General features: G+C 37.1%; 1 protein-coding gene across 1 annotated transcript in view; it reads right to left on the bottom strand.

The window, feature by feature from the left end:
• Positions 1-22,196, bottom strand: part of LOC139715730 (uncharacterized) — a 96,075-nt gene that overhangs the window by 1,538 nt on the left and 72,341 nt on the right. Inside the window, exons 30-42 of the mRNA XM_071627279.1 lie at positions 20,123-20,210; positions 19,002-19,078; positions 16,680-16,716; positions 12,971-13,068; positions 11,854-11,976; positions 10,795-10,946; positions 9,801-9,936; positions 8,023-8,172; positions 6,758-6,857; positions 5,736-5,812; positions 4,546-4,674; positions 1,569-1,694; positions 68-246 (exon numbers count right to left, since the gene is read on the bottom strand). Of these exons, the coding sequence (XP_071483380.1) occupies positions 68-246; positions 1,569-1,694; positions 4,546-4,674; positions 5,736-5,812; positions 6,758-6,857; positions 8,023-8,172; positions 9,801-9,936; positions 10,795-10,946; positions 11,854-11,976; positions 12,971-13,068; positions 16,680-16,716; positions 19,002-19,078; positions 20,123-20,210 (1,472 nt within the window). The remainder of the gene's footprint in view (positions 1-67; positions 247-1,568; positions 1,695-4,545; positions 4,675-5,735; positions 5,813-6,757; positions 6,858-8,022; positions 8,173-9,800; positions 9,937-10,794; positions 10,947-11,853; positions 11,977-12,970; positions 13,069-16,679; positions 16,717-19,001; positions 19,079-20,122; positions 20,211-22,196) is intronic.

Raw genomic sequence — 22,196 nt, 5'->3', positions numbered from 1 at the left:
TGGAGTAGCTGTACATGTATGTTTGCCTACATATATGAATTATGTAATCAATTATGTAATCACTCACATGCAGTGCACTAGGATGGGAGGACTGTTGCCTGTAGGTCCAGTCACCCCTTCCATGTCCCTCTGGAGCTCACAGCTATGAAGGTAATTCATCAGTTGCAGGAGGGCATTCATGGCATCGGGATCTGGACTACCGTGTGGCCAGTTCTGGACTTCAAACTGCCGGATCTGTCGCTCCTCCTACAGGAAGACGATACCAAGCACAATCTTTCCTGACTTCTTGAAAAACAACTCACCACTAACTTCATGGTTAAAGGGACAGTATTGCATTGGCGGAGATGAGGATTGAGCTTTTAACTTTTCGCAAGATGGTATTTTAAAATGTTACAGAGCATACCATTCTAAGAAGAATTCAAAGTTTATTTAACAAAAATTGATTTTGAAATGGCTGAGATATCCAAAACAAAGTAAAAAGCCACTCTAATGAAAGGTGAGTCCCACCTTTTTATAAGTATTGTTTGTTTTGGATATCTCAGCCATTTCAAAACCAATTTTCATCGTATAAAGGTTGGATTCCTTTTGGAAATACATGCTCTTTCTTATTTCATAAGAGATTTCTTATCATCTCACCAAAAATGTTAGAAACCTGAAGCCAGGTCTCAACCAAAACTATACCATCCCTTTTACTTTTATCAAAAAGTTCCTGGACATTCTAAAGCAGTTAGTGTTTAACATACTGAAAGTTGCATCCATCTGTACAAAGCTTTAAACAATGTATGCCCAGTTTAGTACAATTTAATCCCATGTTATAATGTCTTATGTTACTTGCTTGTAATTTGCAAGAAAGGAAATTTTCATTATTCTCACAAATTCATTTCATTGCAAGTTAAAGTTTTCAAATGGAGAATTCTACTACGTGCATTTCACAAACACATATTCATGCATGAGAGACATTCAATGTGAACTTCCTCGACAAAAACAAACTTCTGCATACCAGGTAATTTACATTTGTTCATGATATGACATTATGACTTGTATCACGACATAAAGACAAGCAAAATTTTCATATTCAGACATCTAACTTATGTCTACAATACTAGATCTAAAAGAGAGTCCACAAACAGAGAAATAGGCTGGAAAATGACACTAAAAAGAATGCAAAGATTAACTTAGCTCAATAACAAGCAATTCACAATTGTTTGCCAATGCAGAGAACAGTACTTATGTAGTACAATGTATCATAAGCAGAGCATATTGGGAAAAGGGGGAGGGGTGGGGGTTATATCATGACCATACACTCTTCACAATGATTGCATAAAGCAAACAGACACTCAGGAAGGTATATTTGGCATCCAGTACAGCACACAAGCATGCTATAGGGCCTGGCTAAAATCTACACAACCTTCATCTAACCTTCACGGGCACTTGACTTTTTCTCTTTTTTTTTCCCATTTACAATTAAACCATTCTTTGCAGTCTATTCACTACTAACTCAATCATACACACACACAGGACAAATAGACAGACACACACAGAGAACCCCAAATACAAAGTGCACTGACCTCTTTGAAGCCAAGCTCAAGGGTGCGAACTTTGACCTGGTTCATGTTCTCTGAACCCTTGTGTGTGACTGTGAAGGGGCCAAAGGTCACTGCCCGAGTGTTGACAGGCCAGTATATGCTGCAGGTCTGCGGTGTAAGAAACATGAGAAGTACACAGTAATTACTGACATATTGATAATTCATTATGCAACGACTACATTGTAGAATAACAGTAAGATATAGAAATGATTTGAAAGAAATGAAGCACAAAAGCACCACCATTCTGCTCCTTTAAACTGACACATCACAGTGTAGTCTAACATTAACCCGTTGATGACCAGATTTTGCTTTAGCACACATTTCCTGTCCAAGGAACTAGTCTTCAATGGGTTAATTAAAAGCAAGAAAGTCTCACAGTTCATATACAATTTAAAAAAAAAATCCTTAATCACTACTATCACCATCATAAACTGAGAATGATAATTAAGTCTAATAATAGGGATAGCTAAAATCAGTCCACATATGAAATTCAACTTGGAGAGTGGATAGTTGAAAGTGAGTGTGAGTGTGCGTGTGTGTGTGTTTACTGATATCAGCAAATACAATATCTCTTCTGTCTCTGTGTGAAATCATGAGGCTAAGAATGAAAGGGTTTTATTTTTCTTGAATGTTAATCTTTAAGAGGCATATCTCTAGTTTTTTTAAATTTTCAGTTCACGTCTCTTAATGAAACGCTTACACAATTACTGTATAAGTTGTTATTTTTCACGAATTTCGCGAATCACAGTTGGATCGCGAATTTAACAACGCACGAAAATGTCTCCATGCGCTTTGTTGATAGAACATTAATGCAAGCGTCCGTGTTGATTTGCGAAAACATCTCGCGAAAATGTCTATGACCTCGTCATTCGTGAAAATATCTGTACGCGAAAATAACAGTGTAAATGGAAAGCACAGAAGAACATGATCACATACATTGTTCAGTATGAAGTGATTGCACAACTAGATATCATTACGTGTCTATAGCGTAACATCCTTCTTGCAAAGTGATTTTACTTCATTTCTGCACTGACTTTTCTCTCCTAACTGTTTCCATTTTCTTGTTAGTGTCCATCTATTTTCTAATTTTGACATTCATGTACTTGTATGTTTTTTGTTTTTTCAATAGAGAGCTTCAGCTTTCATAAAATACAGCACTGAAGCTGAAGTTCACCTCTCTTTTAATAAATGCATTAAAATTGAACAGAAAAAAATGCAGCACAGTTTTCTGGTGTTGAACATCATGAATATGTACTATGGATTCTGTCATAACAATGATGATGCCAAAAAGTTCAGCTGCATCAAAGATATCATACGGTATTTTGAACTCTGACCGCTTTCCCTACATAAATGGTGCACTTGATTACACTTTTCACTTATCTTCAAGCTGTGTTTACTGAGGGTCTTTGACCTGCATTCTGAGTCGGTTTTGAATATTTTCTTACTTTAAAACTGATTTATTCAAAAAGTGCCGTACATGGTAAAGGTAAACAGTGATATACTTGTACACATGCCTGTGTAATCAGTGACATGGCATATTTTGAAGGTCAAAAACATATCTTCAAAGTCGAACAAAGTTTATCAGAAACTTAAGGCATCATTACCTATATGTATGAGCCCTTGTTGAAATCAGCAGCACTCACAAGATTTACATTTCACAGCAACAACAAAAAGTACACTGACTAAAAAAACATGGTAGCAAACCACTTTTCTATTTCTAAAATCTACTCCCCTTGAATTCATGGTAGTAGCCTCTCCTTGTCTTCTCTTTCTCAAGATTTTAGACAACAAAGCCTTGCAATGATTTGAATTCAGTTTTCATAACTGACTACAATGCTTAGTAAAAGTCACAGGTTTACCCCTTTACCTATTATGTTACCTCTATCAGCGTGTATTCTATGCGTTAGGGACTGGGTGTGAATTGTTACTTTGTGAGACAATAATATTTCTGGATATTAAAGACTAACTCTTTGGTACCTGATAATGCCCACTCCCCTGAGGGGGAGTGGCCTTTAATGGTGTGATGCGTGGATGTAATTATTGCTATGAGTTTCTGGAAAGGATGTTGGACTTTACACAAGACAAAATTGTAAATACAGTGCGTGCCACACAATGGAACCAAGGGTTGTTGTACAAACAAGAGAGTCCATGGGAGAGGAGAGCGCAGAGATACAATTCAGCAACAGTGACGAGGCACTATCAAGATAATAGTGTGATTTCTATAGGCCTCTTCTTTCTCCTCCTCCCCCTGGCCTCTTCTCTGTCTGTCTGTCAGTCTTTCTCTCAGTTTGTCTGTCTGTGAGTCTGTCTGTCAGTGTGTCTGTGAGCCAGCCAGTCTGTCTGTCTGTCGGTATGGCATTCTGTCTGTCAGTCTGCCTGTCTGTCTCTTCATTTAACCCATTGAGGACGGCCTGATTTTGCTACAACACGCATTTCTCATAGACACTTGCCGGAGCATACTCAGGACTCGTCCTTAACGGGTTAATAACATAGCCATTATGATAGGCTTGGCTGAAGGGTACTGAAAATTTCATGAGTGGTTATTACATTTGGGATTGCTAGCCATGGCAAATGGAATGGGAAAGAAGCATTATCCCTTTTCAAGTATGAAAGCAATGAAGATTGTCAACTTTGGAGACAATGTTCACTGCATTCATCTTTTGGGAAGCAAATTTCCAGTGTACTGTATATGATGTATATTTTGAGACAAGGTTTTTATTTTCGCAAAATTCACAAGTTGAGTGCGACTCGCGAATTGAACAACATGCGAAATTATTGACTCTGACTTTGACACGAATACAATATGCATGCGTACATGTCTCCCTTCATGATTCAAAAAAAAAAATATATACTTGGTAAATATGTGGCATACACAGTACATGTATATCAGTAGAAGCAGAGTTTGAAATGATAAAATCCTTGGAAAAGTGAAGTGGTGTCTGCTGTGGTCTAAACTGACCTCGTCGCTGAGTTGGTTGAGCATGACAATAGTGTTGATGTGGTAGTCGTACACCAGCCTCCAGAAATCTAGCACTGTGTTGGCCAGTGGCATCTGAGTTGTGATGAAACCATTCTTCTTGGAGTATCCCTGGAAGCGTGAGATTGATATAATTCTGAAGTGCAATAATGCAACTCATTCACAGTGTACAAGTTTATTAATTCCAAAAGTGGAATCTATTTTTTTACAGTTTCTGCATTTCATTCACCTAATGGCAGAATGCTTGTTTTACTGACTGGCACAGATATATTATCATTGATATAAAGGCATGATGTAGTATGTCATAGGAGAATAAAGTATAGCATAGCATAGCATAGCATAGCATAGAATAGCATGCTGTCACACAGTGTAGTGTACTCTAGTAATGATTTTTACAATATAAGAACATCCAGGAAATCAATGTTGAATTATACATCATTTTCAGACTCATCAAAATGAAATTAACTGTCTTTGCATATTTACTCTTACTTTCATTTAACAACATTGAGATTTATACATGTACACTGCAACTACATTGTACATGCATCAAAAGGTTACATAAGCATAATATCATAAAAATATCAAACAATTTGGTTTTCAAATATTCTGCAACTATGTGCTCATGAGTAGGTGTGCCATAATAGTATCAGTCCCTTTTGTATGACACAGTCCTTTGCACACTGTTTCATATGTGTGAGTTTGAAAAACTCAAATCATGATCACGTTCAAGACATATGGAGTAAACGCAGAAACAATATATTAGCACATACAAGCAACAAGCACAGGAACATTGATGTTAAGAAAGGTAACTGCATCAAAGTAAATTCAACATAATCTAGATGAAATTTGAAAGAGCAGACATATTTTCTTTTGTGTCAATGTACGTATCATATAATTTCCTATTCATATTAGAGACAAGTGCAATAGAAAGAAAATACATGGCTAAATAAAAGAATAACTACAATAATGTAAATCATGCCCCTTAAAAAACAAAATGAACAACACTAAATACAGAACAAACACATTTCACCGGTTGTTGTCAAAAAACACTTTGCATAAAGGACCAGAAAGTACTCAAGTGAAACTTTTCTGTGATGAGGAATTATGTTTTGTGTGGCAAAATGTGACATAAAAATACGACACAACAAGATATAGACATACACTGTACATACCGGTATGAAGCTGGCATTTACGTAATTCGTTGAGTTGGATTCACCTGGAGTCATCAAGTATGGTCGACATCTGTCCTCTAAAAGTGAAAAATGGAGAGAGAAAAAAAAGATATGACATTGTGGGCCAAACAGAGCATCATATGCACAACACAAACTGGTCTGTCACACGACACTTGATTTGTAACATGCGTCATAGAATCCCACGAATATCTATCACAACTTGTCCTATTGCAGTGTAATCTCAATCCTGGTCCAATGAAGTATTATAATTCAACTATGATCTGTCCCCTCATATTTACAGGGTTGCCATAATTCATATACATCAAAATCAGGAAGTTCCAAAGAGTAATCAGGAAGAGAGTACGTACTTGCAGTTCAGTAGTCAATATTCATTCTCAAAAAGGGGGGCTTTTGTGTGCTTTTGTCAGGAAATTTTTAAAGCTAATTTTCAGGCAGCCTCCTAAAGATTCAGGGAGCCTCAGTAGGTTTGCCTTAAATCAGATCTCATCAACAGATTGTAGCCAATGGTCCACTTTACACACAATCGTTGCATTATAAAAGAGAATGAAATTGCAGCTGCAAAAATGGTGTAAATTTAGAGTTCACTGCATTGTCATACTTCATTTCATTGTCACACTTTATTCTTCACTTTAGATCAAAGAAAATTTGCTGTTATAACAGACAAAAACATGGCATTCTATGCCTCACACATATCCCTGACACCCTGTCCCCATTGCATATCATTTGACAGGTCAGTAAAAGTAAAAAGTGCTAGACTTTTCACACCTTGCAATACATTTGTACTTTAAATATTGCGCATTCTGTACTTGACAATGTCAACACCATCACATTGAAACAAGAAACAACAATTACCAATAAGACATGTGTGTAACCTCCCCTTGGCAGGAATTATGAAAGATACATTTTTTTCTATTACAATCTTAACAATAAATTCCTAATTATATTTCTGAGCTTTTGCAGACAATGGACTTATCTATATTTTTGACAAACTTGTAACTTACGTGGGATGATATCTTGGAACCTGTTCTTCCCCTTGTTCTCAGGACTGTTGCCTGCCAACTTGTCTGCATTACTTGTATCTGCTGACACGATTCCTAACACCTGGTTAAAGCAATTGTACAATATATGCAGATCAGTATCCTACACTATAGCAAACTGCACACATTTCAACCATGGGTAGTAGGAAATGGTAATGAGAAATCATCATCTTTGCAACTGACTGACAAATTGCCCTACATCGACGTAAATAAGCACTGAATTGATCAGTCTTTTAGTAGTAGCCATGATAAAAAATCATGGGCGTACTTACTCGAGAAGGATTCGAACCTACGACCTACGATGTCCATGTAGGGCAATTTGTCAATCAGTTGCAAAGAAAACATCTCGACGGAAGAATTTCATGAATTTGAAAATCATCATCTTACTGTCTTGTGGTAACTCTTCATACTTTGTACTTCTCCATAAATATTGTAGTTTTTTTGGGGTAATGCATATGAAACATTTGCTTCAAATTAATTTCACTCTCTCAGTGTCTTGCTTTTTTTTTTCAGACTGTTTACAAACTAAAATTTTTCATATGTGGAACACATGTCGTGACTTCACCTTTCTGAAGATTTTCAAAATAATACTGCCACGAAGTCCTTAACCCGTTGAGGACGAGTCCCGAGTATACTCGGGCAGGTTTCTATGGGAAATGTGTGTTGTAGCAAAATCAGTCCGTCCTCAACGGGTTAAAATTAAGTTGTTAAATTCCCTTGGAGTATTCTACCATTGTGTTTTAAATTGACCAAGTGTATTCAAACGCTTAAATGTATGGCATGCTTGACTGCATTCAAACTTTTCAGCCAATCTTCTCTTTGTGTTTGTTGTTTCTGCTTTTGCTTTCTTCTTATTTTTTGTGAGGAAAATATTTAAAAGAAATTCACGTGGAACAAATAATATATCTCTGAAAATCTGGAAAGATTAGAGTCTTTGAAAAATCTACAAGACCTGAACCAAAGTTACGACATTGATGTATGGCAACTTCATTAGGCTCTCGTCGAGATGGATCATGAATACAACATCTGGCATGGCATACTGTAAAACAAGGAATGTTCCCGTACATTTTAATTTCGTGAATTTCACGAGCGCCAAGATTAGCGAAAATGATAAGCATGCGAAAGTTCTTGTCTACACTGAATTTGCGAAAATTTCATGCCAAAGCATCACGCCGTTGGCTCCAATACGCGAACATTTCATGCCGCAAATAAATCGTATTTTACGGTACCTCAAACTCCTCCTGGACAGCTGTCTTCTCAGTGTCAGGGTGTGGCCACTGGAGCTGCTCCACCCTACTGGGGATCTCCCTAGCTGGTATGTAGGTGTCTTGACACAGGAGAGCCTCCAGCACCGCCTCATGCACGAAGGCATATTGCTCCTACACAACCAAACACATCACAACGGAAGTTGTATTGGAAGAGTTCCGCATACTTTTTACTAGTCATCAACCTCATTATTATGTGCATTGTCATCCTGTTCATCATCACTAGCCCCACCAATAACATCAAACTTTTCACAAAAAGTGATACTAGCACATAACACAAGGTCTAACCGCTCCAAACCGGTAAAAATCACTGTCGGGCAAGTAACTTTTCAGGTAGGCTGGTCCGACATGACCAGTAAAAAACAAATTAACAATAAAAAAGAGATTGATGATTAATTTTGCTCACTTCATGCATCACAGCCACACACATCCAATCTTGAGAGACAAAACTTGAATTAAAGTGATGAAAAGGGAATGGTTTGGGTGCTTTAAGTGTAATCAATGTTGGTTTCACCATTGAGAGCAGCACATGAATTTGTTTTCTTTTTTTGTGGTAATAGACTATAAAGAAGATCTAACAAAACTAAAACACCACTTTCATGTGGTCCTATCTATCTCTTCTAGTGTAGGTAGAATTAGGTCAACAAACTTTTCATGAGCTTGTTGGCACTTTAGTCCCTGGTGACTGAGCTAAAAAGAGCATAATATATGGGACTTTAATACTCACGGGATAATCAATAATAAAGAAATCATTTTACATGAAACTTCTTGCTATCTTGTTAGTATGGTTGGGGTGGGGGATTTAAATCATAGACATCAGATACAGATAGAACAATATTGAAAACGTGAATAACATTTTCTCCACCTACTATAAAATTCTCTGGTAAACAATGTCAATGATGAGTTCTCAGTTTTGAACAGAAGGAAGTACTGGGTAGGGTATCTGCTTGTGCTTGTCATTACATTTAGATTCTGGATGCTTTGATTTGGTCACTAAGAAAGTAACTACATAATGTAAAAGTCTTTAGGAACAAACACTGCATTGATGACTTTATGTCCTATCTGCAGGACTAGGCAAAGATATAGAAAGTTATGAATATAGAATGCTGACAAAAGGTTTGAATCAAGGACATGAAGATAGACTATGGGGGCATTTCATGAAACATTTTGGTCGGATATTTTTCTGACAAACTGTTACAAGCTATTGAAAACCTTGCATCTGATTGGCTGAGAGCCCAATTTGTCCGACAACTTGTCAGACAAAATGCTTCATGAAATGGTCCCTATGTGGTCCATCAAGCCACATCAACACCTCACTCGTGGGACACAAGGGCCCGAATTCACAAAGGTGGTACAAATGAAACCATGTTTTAAACCATGGACAAAAACCATGGAGTGCCAAGTGTCGCATGGAATATTTCGTTACGAAATCAGTCATTTTGTCAATGAAATGATTATTTTGTAATGAAATGACACAATTTTGTATCTAAATGAAAATTTCGTCCATGAAATGATAATTTCGTTAACGAAATGGTCATTTTGTCGACGAAATGACCAATTTCGTAACGAAACATTCCGTGCGACACTTGCCGCTCCATGGTTTTTGTCCATGGTTTAACCATGGTTTCATTTGTACCACCTTCGTGAATTCGGGCCAAGGAGTTCTACACTGTCGTCACAAGGATGTGTGTAATATAGCCATGCCTGTGGGCACATCACTGCATTTCATGAATGCCACTTACTGGGGTCTGTACCATCTGAGGCCTGCTGTCTCGCATTGACTTCACAAAACTGAAGATGTCCACAATGCGTGATTTCCGTGCTTCATGGATAATGCTGTCTACCGCGATGACAACCCCGGTTCGTCCAGCTCCAGCACTGAAGACCAAGGAGCAAAAGACAAACAGGACTCAAGTAATGCATGTGTGACACAAAAAAACATAGAACTTCCCATCCATAAAAATGATGTCAAGGCCTACAATCCTATGAAATAAATGTAGAAGCCACGATGGATTTTCATTCATGTGATTGAAGATCAAGAAGTGTGAGATGATAATATAACAACATTATGAAGCAATTAATATTTTTGAGCAATTAAATCACTGTATAAATCAGTGGCAATGAGCAAAAACATGCAGACACACGTATGTTACACATTTCAAATATCCAGATGTATGGTACAAGTGGTACAAGAGACTGTATGAGGAAGTGCAACTATTTATTTCTATTCTTTAGGAGCTTATTCATATGGTCATTATACCAAATGGCCTACACACAAACCATTTGTTGACTGGTCAACTGCAACTACCTGACTACTGCAGCAAGAATCAAAATCTTTATACTGTGAGCAGTGACATCGCATCAGGGAATACAATTTTAGAATTTTAGAAGGCTGGAAAGAAATAATGTGTATTCATGGAGACCATTGGACATGTCTATTTCATGAAATAACACTTGAAAGTCCCTTGCAAGTTATGTTTTCCCCTCCAAACGTTTTCCCTCACAGCTGCATGCTTCAGGTAAGTACAACCTCTTCATGGGGAAAATATAACTCTGGCTGGGATGTTAGATTTTATATTAAACCTCTAAAAGGCAGTATCTGTATAATGTTACATATCGTAAACTTCTCTCAGAATACAGGATAGAGTAAGTCCCCATCTTGTGTCATCTTTGAAGAGATGGTTGGCCAAAGAATATGACAACAGACACTCCTGTTTAGTGAAGCCAGTATCTCACCTGCAGTGGACCAGCAGAGGTTGGTTGCCGGAGTTGTCCTGGTTACCGTTGACGTCTGCGATCATTCTGAGGATGGGTGCGGCAAATCGCGGCACCCCTTTGTCCGGCCAGCTCCGGTAGTGAAACTGCTTCACTGTGCGGCTTTCCTCCCCCTGTCAGACAAAGAAGAAAAAAAAAAAAAAACAGTACAAATAAGCCCTGGTGATCAAAAACACTAGATATTGCACAATGCTCCAGAAATCCTTTGCATTCTTTTGCCTTCAGACCTTGCTAGAACTCAGGGAAATGTTCACAAGCACACACAAACAGAACTACACAAAGCACACATGTATTCATTCAACACACCTGCACACATTACACCTGATGCAAAGTATGTACCCAAAACACATGTAACGAACATATCCTCTCTCCCACACGCACAAAGATACATCAGACATGCATGAGTAGATGCGCGTTGACACTCACATCTGCAAATCTGCTTTGGAATAAATAAAGGCTAAAATCAGGATCTTATCATAGTCCTCAACCGTACAGAATGACATTAAATCAAAGTTGCAGATGGTAATGCAAGGTTCCCACCGTCCTGCAATCCGCTTTGCATGGAAAAATTAGCAATTGGTGGCTGATTGTGGATTTTTTGTGTAAATCCTGGAGTAATTAGGTGATCTTATCAGATCTTGAGGTCAGTCATGGCAATCTAGTTGATCACAAAAAAGTTTTGGGCAGCTCAAAAAATGTCTATGATCAATTGCTTGCCATTACTGACCTCAAGATCTGATAGGATCTAGTAAGATCATGACTCCTCCATGAATGAGATCATGATTTCAACTTTACCACAAACTGTGATAGACTAGGAGCCTCCAGATTTAGAGTCTGAGGCCTTCTCCAGTGAGCCACAATAGTTCCTAACACCACTTGTCGCACAACTAAAAACATTGAAGTGCAACAGGAAATGAAATGGAGAGTCTCTGCCACTTTATGTGGATCACTATCTCTGTATTCAATCTGTAGCTCTCTTAATGATGAAAAGGAAAAAAAAAAGAAGGCTGGTTGACTCACATTGGTGGCAATCAAGACTCTGATGACGTACTGATGAGACATCTCCTCCCGGTGACATGTGACAGAAATCCCACCGTAGGCTTGCGTCTGGCCCTCCTCTGGCCAGTACTGGATGCATTTCCCCTGTACAGTGAAACAAAGACAACATCATGTTACCATAGCAACATGCTTTATACATAGTACTTGTATCTCCATCTCATTCATACAACCTGGAAGCATCACTGATGTTGAGAGAAATTGACATGTTAGTACAACAATACATACATTAGATGATAGCAGCACTCTGCTATTGCATCAACATGGTTAATACCTACACCTCTCTCATTACTTTAGAATTGAATAAAAAAAGAATACAGGTAAATATTAAAAAATATGCAATGAAATGAAGGCGTCATTACTTGTTACCAATGCAACATGGTGATCTATCATACAACATGAAACTCACTTCAATACAATTTGAAATACAGCTTGAGAACACTACTTAGCTAGAATAGACAAATGATGTATCCATACTACTATGAACAGTATGCATTGTTCCACCAGGGAGGTGTTGGAAAAGGAGAGGAAACAAGAATCTCTCCTTTGTACCCATGAGTCGTGCCACCAGGAAGTTATGTAAATACTACTCTATTGCAGGTGTTGATGAATTGCTTTGATAAAAGGCAGGGTATCTATTATAAAGTATGCATCATTCCTCATTCACAACAAATCGAGGGAGCAACAGTTCGCTGTCCCATCCAATGTTTTTGGTAGCAGATATTAGTGTGTAGAGAACAGGACAAGCGATCTAAAAATCAGTAAAAAATTGTACTTCTTTAACTGGAAAATGCTATTAAACATGTAGACACACGCATTAGCCAATTATCTAATCTGAAAGATTTCACATTCAGGTACATAACCTGGCAAACAAAAATTATGCACAAATGTGTGCAAGATGGTTAAATGTTAACTTTTTATGCGATACTAATTTTCCTGTTTTCAGTCCCACACGGGACAGTCAGGGTGCACCTTTTTTGAGACAAAGCTTTTGTTACCATAACAACATAATTGGCATATAAAGTAGTGTATGACATTGGCAGCACATGGTGTCATGAAGTAATGAAGAGTGCTGCATTACCTTTCCATCTTCCACCAGGTTTGTCACCATGATGATGTTGTGAACATTCTCCTTCCACACCATTCTCCAGAAGTCTAGCAGAGAGGCTTTATTAGGACCTGGGAGTTTGGGGGTAAAAAAAAGGAACATATTACATGTATGTTACATATAGCCACAAACATAGCAGAACAAAATCTAACTAGTCCTGCACTTAATATAACACACTTTCTATTCACCCTTCAAGCCTGTTGCAGTAGTGAGTTTGTACTTTTGCATTTTCTGTCAATTTTACCTCAGTTGAACGATATCAAAGAAAATGACTAGACTCATCTTTTAAACTTGTCCTCAAATAATCAAAGTTTTGACTGCAATTTTGGTGGCAATAGTAAAATTAAATTGCTGTTTATTGCAAAAAGAACAAAAATTTGTGTGTTCTTATCAATCAGCCTTAATTCACAAATTAAGGGTTATGACAGACATGATCTTATTCAACAAGAAGAAGCAGACTTTTGAATGAATATGAAAAGAAAAAAAAAAGAGTACACTTTCCTTAACCCGTTGAGGACAGACTGATTTTCCTACAACACTTATTTCCCAAACACACCTGCCCAAGTATACCTGGGACTCGTCCTTAATGGGTTAAAAATGTGATCCAATATCAATTGTCCACATAATGATAATTTAATAAGACATTATAACTCATTTACAGATTTAGCACTCTGCATAAAGTGGACACATGCTTTCAAATAACTACAATTTGTCAAAAGCTCCAAGCATGGAGAGAGCAGCAAAAGGTTCATTTCTTATTGAGAGTTTTTCTCCTTCAAATTTGGTAGAAGGAGTGTTAATTCTCTTTCCCTCATCTCCATGAACACTGACTTCAAATTTTTCTAAAGCACAGAGAAAAGATTTCAAACACTTTCCAATCACATGAAGGAAAGAGCCTACCAAAGATCTCAAACAAACACAACAAAAGGGAAGGTATAAAAAAAGAAATGAAAGAAGGCACCATTGCTTTTATATTACACATTTGCCCTAAAACCTGTACAATCAATTTTCTTCCTTTTATTTTTAATGTTTCAACTTGAGTGATACAGGCCACAAAAATAATCAACTGTATGAATATGTTGATCATTATATCATTGCCCACAGACACCATACTATATTCAAACACATATTCTGCTGTGTATATCCTGTATATCTCAATCACATTTTGTATAAATTCTGATGAATCTAAACCCAAGATATATCCATTAAATTCTGCCCCAACCATTGAACATCAATAAATTTTTCTTTAAGGATCTCATTGGTGACTTTTCTCCCCGGTTACACTTCATCCACATATCAAGTTTCAGTAAGTTTTACAATACTGTAGTTTAGGACATATTTTTGACATTTGACATCTGATACAACTTTTCCAATATCAAACCAATGAAAATGTAGTCAACCATTATAGGCAATAATTGCTTGATAAAATTGTGCCAAACATTTCTAAAGTTATGCCAGTAATAGTATGTCAGAGTTTTGTTTTGACATTTGCCCTTGCATATATCTATCCACAAATACGAGAATAATCAAATTGCAGTTTGAAGATGAATTGAAGTTTTAGCAAAACTCATCAAATAACCCTAGAAATCAAAGCTCACAAAAGTTGTTCACCCATATTTTGAGTTTTTATTACAATACCCTACAAAGTTATTAAGTTATCATCTGCCAGTAAGTGTTAACATAGATACAAGAAGAAAGACTATGTGCAGGAAGACAAACAGAAAGCCCAGGTAGATTATGCTCTTGACAATACTTGAAAGGGTTATAGAAGAAGAACAACAAACATGACACAAGCTTGCATCAGGTTTTTTTTTTTCTTAACACAGAGGAGAGAATGTTACAAGACCAGAATAAGAATGTATCGCACAATGCGGAGAAAGATATATCACTGCAGTTCACAAGGAAATATACATATTCATACAGTGCTAGAAAAAGTCAGTGAGTGCAAGCAATAATAGCACCAAGTGTCAAAATGTTATATCCGCAGATTAGTTCAACCTTTGAAGCTTAGCAGCAGCAGTCTAAGGACAGAATGAACAATATGATGTTAATATGCCATCATTGAAGGTTCCCTCACATCCAATTCATGTGGAATTCTGCTGACATGAATACAATGTAGGCTCACAAATTATTACTTCTCAAACTACTTGCCAAAAGATATGTGTATCATGGAATTATATTTTCTTTTGAATACCTACTGAGCTGTTCCCTTTTTCTGCACAACTTTCTTGCTTTTCACGATGTCATCAACAGTAAAGTCATTAGAATCACAATGCCAAATGCTATGCATCTGTATACTTTTATGACTATAATGTACACACTCACTATAGCAAGGCAAGTCTCACAGAATGATTCTCCTGTGCTTTTAAATTATTATAGTCAATATCATGAGGAAAGTATTTGAGATTGAGTCAATGGGAAGAAAAGTTGTGGACTTGCATGGTATAAAACTTGTCTTTTTTAATGGTATAAAACTTGATATTGTTAATATTACAAAGTACAACTAGTTATCTCAAGGTGCATACAATGCACCATTTGGTATTGCCCATTTCAGCTGACTGTACTGCTGATGACACCAAAAATGCAAAACAGATTTGTCAGGGGTGGAGCCTAGTGAGTGCAGAAAAAGAAACCAGATCAACAACATCTACAACAGACTTTGATCAAACTATTCCTGACTTTGTGATGTGAAAACATATTCACATCAGCAGAAGTTACAGAAAGGAATTTCACAAGACAACATTTGGATGTTGGGGGACCTTTAAAATATGTTCCTTCTCTCTCTTTCTCCCTTTCTAAGACATGACTATGAGATGAACAGGGATTTTTTTCTCTTTCGTGACATGCAATGGGGCACAACCATAATTCCCTGTTTTGCATAGCAACATATCAATATGATATTTCTGAAAGTTAATTATGACACGTAATGTCTTAAATGATAAAAACATCAAGAGTTTTGCACCAGGGACATGTCTTAGAGCTGAAGAAAGCCTGCTGATCAAAAATGATACTGCAGTTGTCGATGTATTCACAACTCATTTTGCATGGTAACTGTCATGCACAGGCAGAAAGTGAGAATTGATTTGTTCTAGAATGCAATCTCTTATACCAGTGCTGCTCAACCCGTGGGCAGTAAAAGCTCTCACAGGTGGGCTGCAATATCTCCCCAAAAGAAAAATAAACAAGATTTGCATTTGATCTACACATGTAACTGGGCCTCAGAAAACTTTTTAGGAGTCAAGAAGGGCCTTGGGTTAAAAAAAAGTTGAAAAGTGTAGTCTTAAACAAACCCTCACCACCGTTCACCAAAGAAAGACACTATTTCCAGCAGTTTGGACAGGAACAACACCACAAAGACAATTACACGGATGACACAGGTCAAACAATAGAAAGAAGCACCAGACACAAAGAGAAATAACAATAAAAAAATACATTCACAGACATATACACAAAAAATAGATAAATAGGTAGATAGATAGATAGATAGATAGATAGATAGATAGATAGATAGAAATATATGAATATAGATATTAAATACATCAGATAGAAAAATATACAGAGAGGGACATTGTGAGCATATGAGTGGAGGAAGGTATATACACATTATGGACTATGTGGTTCTCTGACAATAGTCAAATTGTAAGAGAAAAATGTCATAGTAACGAATGGACATGACCGATACCTTGGGTTGCAATATACACCTGTGTCTTATCGATATTCTGCAGATAGCAAAGGAATGGAAGGAGGCAAATGAACAGGAATGGTTGGGGTTACCTCAAGGTACTACACAAATACAACAAATTAAACACGGGTCAACTTCATTCGAAATAATGATGACGGGGTATACTAACAAAACTTAATTTGTGAGATTGTGTTGCATACATATGCAGTAAACCATGTTATAAAATGGGTTCAAGAATGTAGCCAATAGGAAGCACTGAAATGAGTCACATGTGCTTTGGTTACTCAGTCCTATTGCACTGCGTGTTAAATCCTATTGCCGATCGTCTGTGCGCGCGGCAGCTCCTTTGAATTGCATGCATACGCGCTGTCAATCCTGTAAACAACTTCTAGTTCGGGCTGCCGGTTGGCCGGCCTTTCTTCCTTGTGCATAACATGTGTGGCGTACGTATCATACGTACAGTGTACAGTAGACCAAGCGTTGTGGGACCGGACGCGTACATGGAGTCACTTTGAAGGGCAAATCCAACGATTTAGCAGGTTAATTCTCACGCCGTTTTCAGAGTATGTTGTCTAGTAGGCCTATATGAGGAGTCTATATCAAGTCTTTAAGGTAAAGGGTGCATATTCTATGTAAAATAAGTAAGTTTTCATGCGGGAACTTAAGTGTCTGGAAACCCGGACAACCCCCCATCATACTTATACTGTATGGGTGCGGGATTTCCGAGTGCGACGTGCGTAAATGTTTGGGACGAACATCTTCAGACGTCTTGACCCACAAAGGTACGTGAAAAATGCTGAAAAATGCTGTTAGTTTTCGAATTTTCGACCCATTTTATAAAACAAATGATGCACAGGATTATTTCGTGGCGTTAGTGGAGGCGTAGCTCACTCTCGGGTATTTACAATGTAGTGCAACATGCACTCGGCTTCGCCTCGTGCATGTTTCACAATTGTAAATACCCTCGAGTGCACTATACGCCTACACTAACGCACTCTATCCTGTGCATCATTTGTATACTAGCATATGAATAATATATCTGCTTCTGATGAGCTTGAATAGCATTGTTACTTTATCTTATCTGATTTTTTTGTATGCTTTGCACACTAAATATATTTTCTTGGATACACCTCTGGATAATAAAAAAAGAAACAAAAGAAAAGCTTTGAAGATGATCCCACTATAATAACATTCATGTGATGTTCTTGAAATAAATGGTTTGGACTAAGCAGTGCAAGGTTTAGCGTTTGAGAGGTGTTATGCTGAAGACTTTTTGTTTGCTTGTTTGTTGTTTGTTTTTATTTTGTGAAAATGAAATGAATATTCAGGTGACAAATCACAATTTAACTACTCTCTTTAATACAATTAATACTAAGATGCCTAGAATGAAATTGCAGCTTCAGGTAAAATGAATGCACTCGGGCACACTCTGGAAAAACTGTATAAGAACATGTCATAGTGCATAGGGAGCCTGAGTGTGAGCATATTACAGGCCTGACATGATGAACCTGGGCTACAGAATACTGTCTTTGTGAAATAAATGTTCACCACATTTATTTCTACAGAAATGAATTTGAGCTTCAGCATGAAATGGCACATGTATGACAAATTACTACGCAGCATAAATTGGATGAGCAGCCAGAAATTTCTAAATGTTATATCATGAGATTATTTAACCCTTGTCATTGATAGTGACTTTGGACAGTGTGTACGATGCTATGGGGTTTTCTGTGCCAATCAGCACTCTTAGTACATAAAGGGTTAAGTTACTTTGAATGCATGCAGCAATGCAGGCATATGAATGATATCTTAATTTAAGATTCATCACATTAAAATATGATAAGAAACAACACAATGGCAGGACTGCCTATTCAGGCAATTCAAATACTGCATGAATTTAAATGGGATAGTGTACCTCAGCTCCTCATACGGTCACTCTGTCTGCCGTAAGTATACTATATGACTTAATTTACATTTTGTAGAATTCCACTAATTTTGACCCCTGACCAAGGACTGATCTCTCACCCTATTTACACAAAATAGATTTTTGAATTTATTTCAATCCAGTCAACTCAACAGAATAATAGGTGAACTGTTACCTAATAGACCTTGCAGCCAGAACATAATAATTTAGCTAAAGTTTGGTGACCTCCAACCATGACCACTGACAATTGTTATTTCAGGCAACATATTTTCTATTCATGAAAACAAAACAGCTAAAGACATTACAAATTGTTGTTTGTAGCTGATGTTTAAGCATGAGCTGCATTCTCTTTGTTTATTGGATAGTAGTGTCTTGTTTAACACCTGGAGGGTACTTACCTGAATGTAGCAGGCATTGACGTAGTCTGAGTTGGGAACACCTTCCAATTCATCCAAAACCACACGTGAATGGTCATCTAGGAATTGACAAAAGAACCCCAAATAATCAAGGAGCTATCTATCCCCCTTTTCTTATTTTTACCAGGTTCGGATGAGCACATTCACTGAATTTCTTTGGGTGTGAAATATCTTGCCCATGAGCCACATACTCAAATACTGATATCACACTGACATGAGGCAAATCTCTTGTTTGAAGAAGCTACACCCCTGTAGACAATGCCAGTGTATATCTTGGCAATCAAGGACTTAAAAACCAAAGATATAAAACACCTGTTTCTTGACCCTGGCCTAATCTAAGCATCAGTCACCGCCACAGGAGGGGGGGGGGGGGGGGGGGGGGGGGGGCACCCGCGAGAGGAGATTGTTTTGGTTTTGGCATGGGCTATGTAGCTCCATGGTGCGTGTGTGTGTGTGTGAGTGTATACATTCAGTATTAATGCTCTCCTTCTTATTCCTGTATTTTTGTTATTTATGGGTCACATTTTTTCTTTCAAAATTTAAATAGAATAGAGAATAGAATAGAATAGAGACCATAGAATTTCTCAATAGAATATAAAATTGAAAACTTTAGAAAGAATAGAGAAAATTGAGTTCACTTTGAATGGTCTGCCACAGGCAGATATCCTTATCATGCTCTTACGTAATATGACAGCTGTTGTAGTCATTAAACCCTGGCTTGGCCTCCAGGTTTGCCACGAATGAGTAGAAAGTTATTTTGCAATGGGCAAATGCATATCCTCCCACTTCTCAAACGAGGACTCGTTAGGGGGGTATAGCACCCCATCAGCTTCGTTTGCCAATGGGGTCTCATCTCAAACGGGGGTTTGATGGCATGTACATTTTATAATTATTAAGTAGACACAGACATGTCTTTTTTTTGGGGGGGGGGGGGGACTGCCATTCCCCATTTTTCTGTTTAAAGAAAGTTTGTGTAATTTTACAATTTACAAATCAGGTATGTCATTTACAATCCTTAGTGCACATTAGATGAGGTGAAGTCCTGAGTATGAAGCGAAGCTCCCTGATCATTTCATGTAACATGCACTTTGTGCTGAACTTACATGCCAGTATGTTGCGATAGCGATTCTTTGGCTTGTTGTTGGGCAATGAAGCAACTTTACATGGCTTGCTGATGTCTGGTGGAAGGAGCTGATGTGCAAAGAAGAAAAGCAGAAAATGATTGTCAACCATCTGTCAAGATGTACAGCTTAAAAACACATTTGTGCATATCAAGCAAGAGATAAGTTTCAGCTGTTTTCATCACATATTTTATCTCGTAATGTACGGTAGAGAATTCAGCCATTGGCTGCGCATTAGCCATTGGCTGAATTTGCGTAATATGAGAGGCCGTTCCGCGCGCAATCGCCATCTTCGTTCCAGCGCAATGTTCGATCGCGAAGCGATTTTTATCTGACCGAAAAATCGGTCTGATATTATCACAATTATGATACCTTAGTTTATAAGAGAAAAAACTGTGTTGATATAATGTTTGAATGTTGTAAGCTTTGCGCTTACACATTCATTATATGCGATAATTATGTTACCCTGGAAATGTATGTTCCTTCAACAACCAAAACCAAATGCTATTTTGATTGCAATGTTGCTTTTCAATGCTATCTCCTCACCCGTATTGTACAAATGTTTACTGTTTTGTGGTATTTTAATTTCTGGTATGAATCTTGATGTCTCCGTTGATATATCTCATTGTCCTGTCCCTACTTCTTCTCTATACTCTGGCACATATAGTACATTCTACCATTTCTTTGTGCGCCACGGTACACATATGATACATGTATTTGTGTGGGATCAGATTATTCCGTATAAGGATATGGAACCTCCACTATGACAACCTTTTTATGCTATAACTGCGATTCATTTTGTGATGAAGGATTGTTGAATCTGAGCTTATCTGAATTTTCGTGTGATAAAAGTAAAGAAAGATTAATTTGCATTAATTGTGTTGGTAATATTTTTCCATTTAATCATACCGCAGAAAATGAAGAGTATTATGATGTATGTGCTTCATTCTTTGAGTATGTCGTAAGTGATTACAAACAGTATAACACTCACAATTCTGAGCTGTTAGAATTATTGAAAAATGAAGATTTGGATGAAAATGTAAAAGGAAGAATAAGAAAGTTTGGATGACTTTTCATTTGCAGAAGTTATGTCGGAAAAGATCTGCTTTGTATAAAAAGTATTTGAGAAACCCAACTCAATACCGTAGAAATGTTTATAAGCAATTTAGAAATTATGTTACGAATGAGTTGAAAAAAGCAAAATGTAAATATTATTCTGATAAATTTGATATTGTGAAGAGTGATATTCGGAAAATATGGCAATGTGTAAATGGGCTCTTAAAAAATAATGAGAATAGAAATTTAAGTTCACACGGAATAAAAATAGATAATGAGTTCGTCACAGATAAAGCTGAAATCTCAAATGTGTTCAATGATTATTTTTCAACCATTGGTCATAATTTGTCATTGAATCAAGGTTTTAAGATGATGGTGAGTTTATATCCTTCTTAGGCACCCCTGTGTATTCATCAATATTCTTTAAGCCTATCACATGTGGTGAAATTTTGTCTATTGTTTCTGAGATGAAAAATAACACTAGTGCAGGATCTGATTTCATAAGTATCCGGGTTGTGAAACAAGTTATACCATTTATTGTGAGAACACTGTGTGACATTTTCAATATAAGTTTATCAACTGGTATAGTCCCAAATAATATGAAAATAGCACGTGTAATCCCAATATATAAAAAAGGTGATAGAAGTATTATGAGTAATTATCGTCCCATATCTATTCTTAATACATTTGCTAAGATATTCGAAAGATGTATTTACAATAGAGTTACCGCATTTCTTCAAGATTCCAATACACTCATCCCAAATCAGTATGGTTTCAGAAACGGGCACTCCACTTGTTCCGCAGTATTAGAATTTATGCAAAATATCATCCAAGGGATTGAAAACAAAGAATTTACTTTATCTGTCTTCATTGACCTGTCAAAAGCCTTTGACTCTATTGATCATGATATTTTATTGCATAAGCTTAGTCATTATGGTATACGGGGTGTGGCTTTTAAGTGGTTCAAAAGTTATTTATATAATCGACAGCAATATACTGT

The sequence above is a fragment of the Diadema antillarum genome, unplaced genomic scaffold, assembly GCF_040938485.1.
Source record: "Diadema antillarum isolate AM-2024a unplaced genomic scaffold, OU_Dant_1.0 scf00000054, whole genome shotgun sequence".
Taxonomy (NCBI): Eukaryota; Metazoa; Echinodermata; class Echinoidea; order Diadematoida; family Diadematidae; genus Diadema; species Diadema antillarum.
The sequence above is the reverse complement of the archived record's forward strand: the minus strand, read 5'-3'. Positions and strand labels throughout refer to the sequence as shown.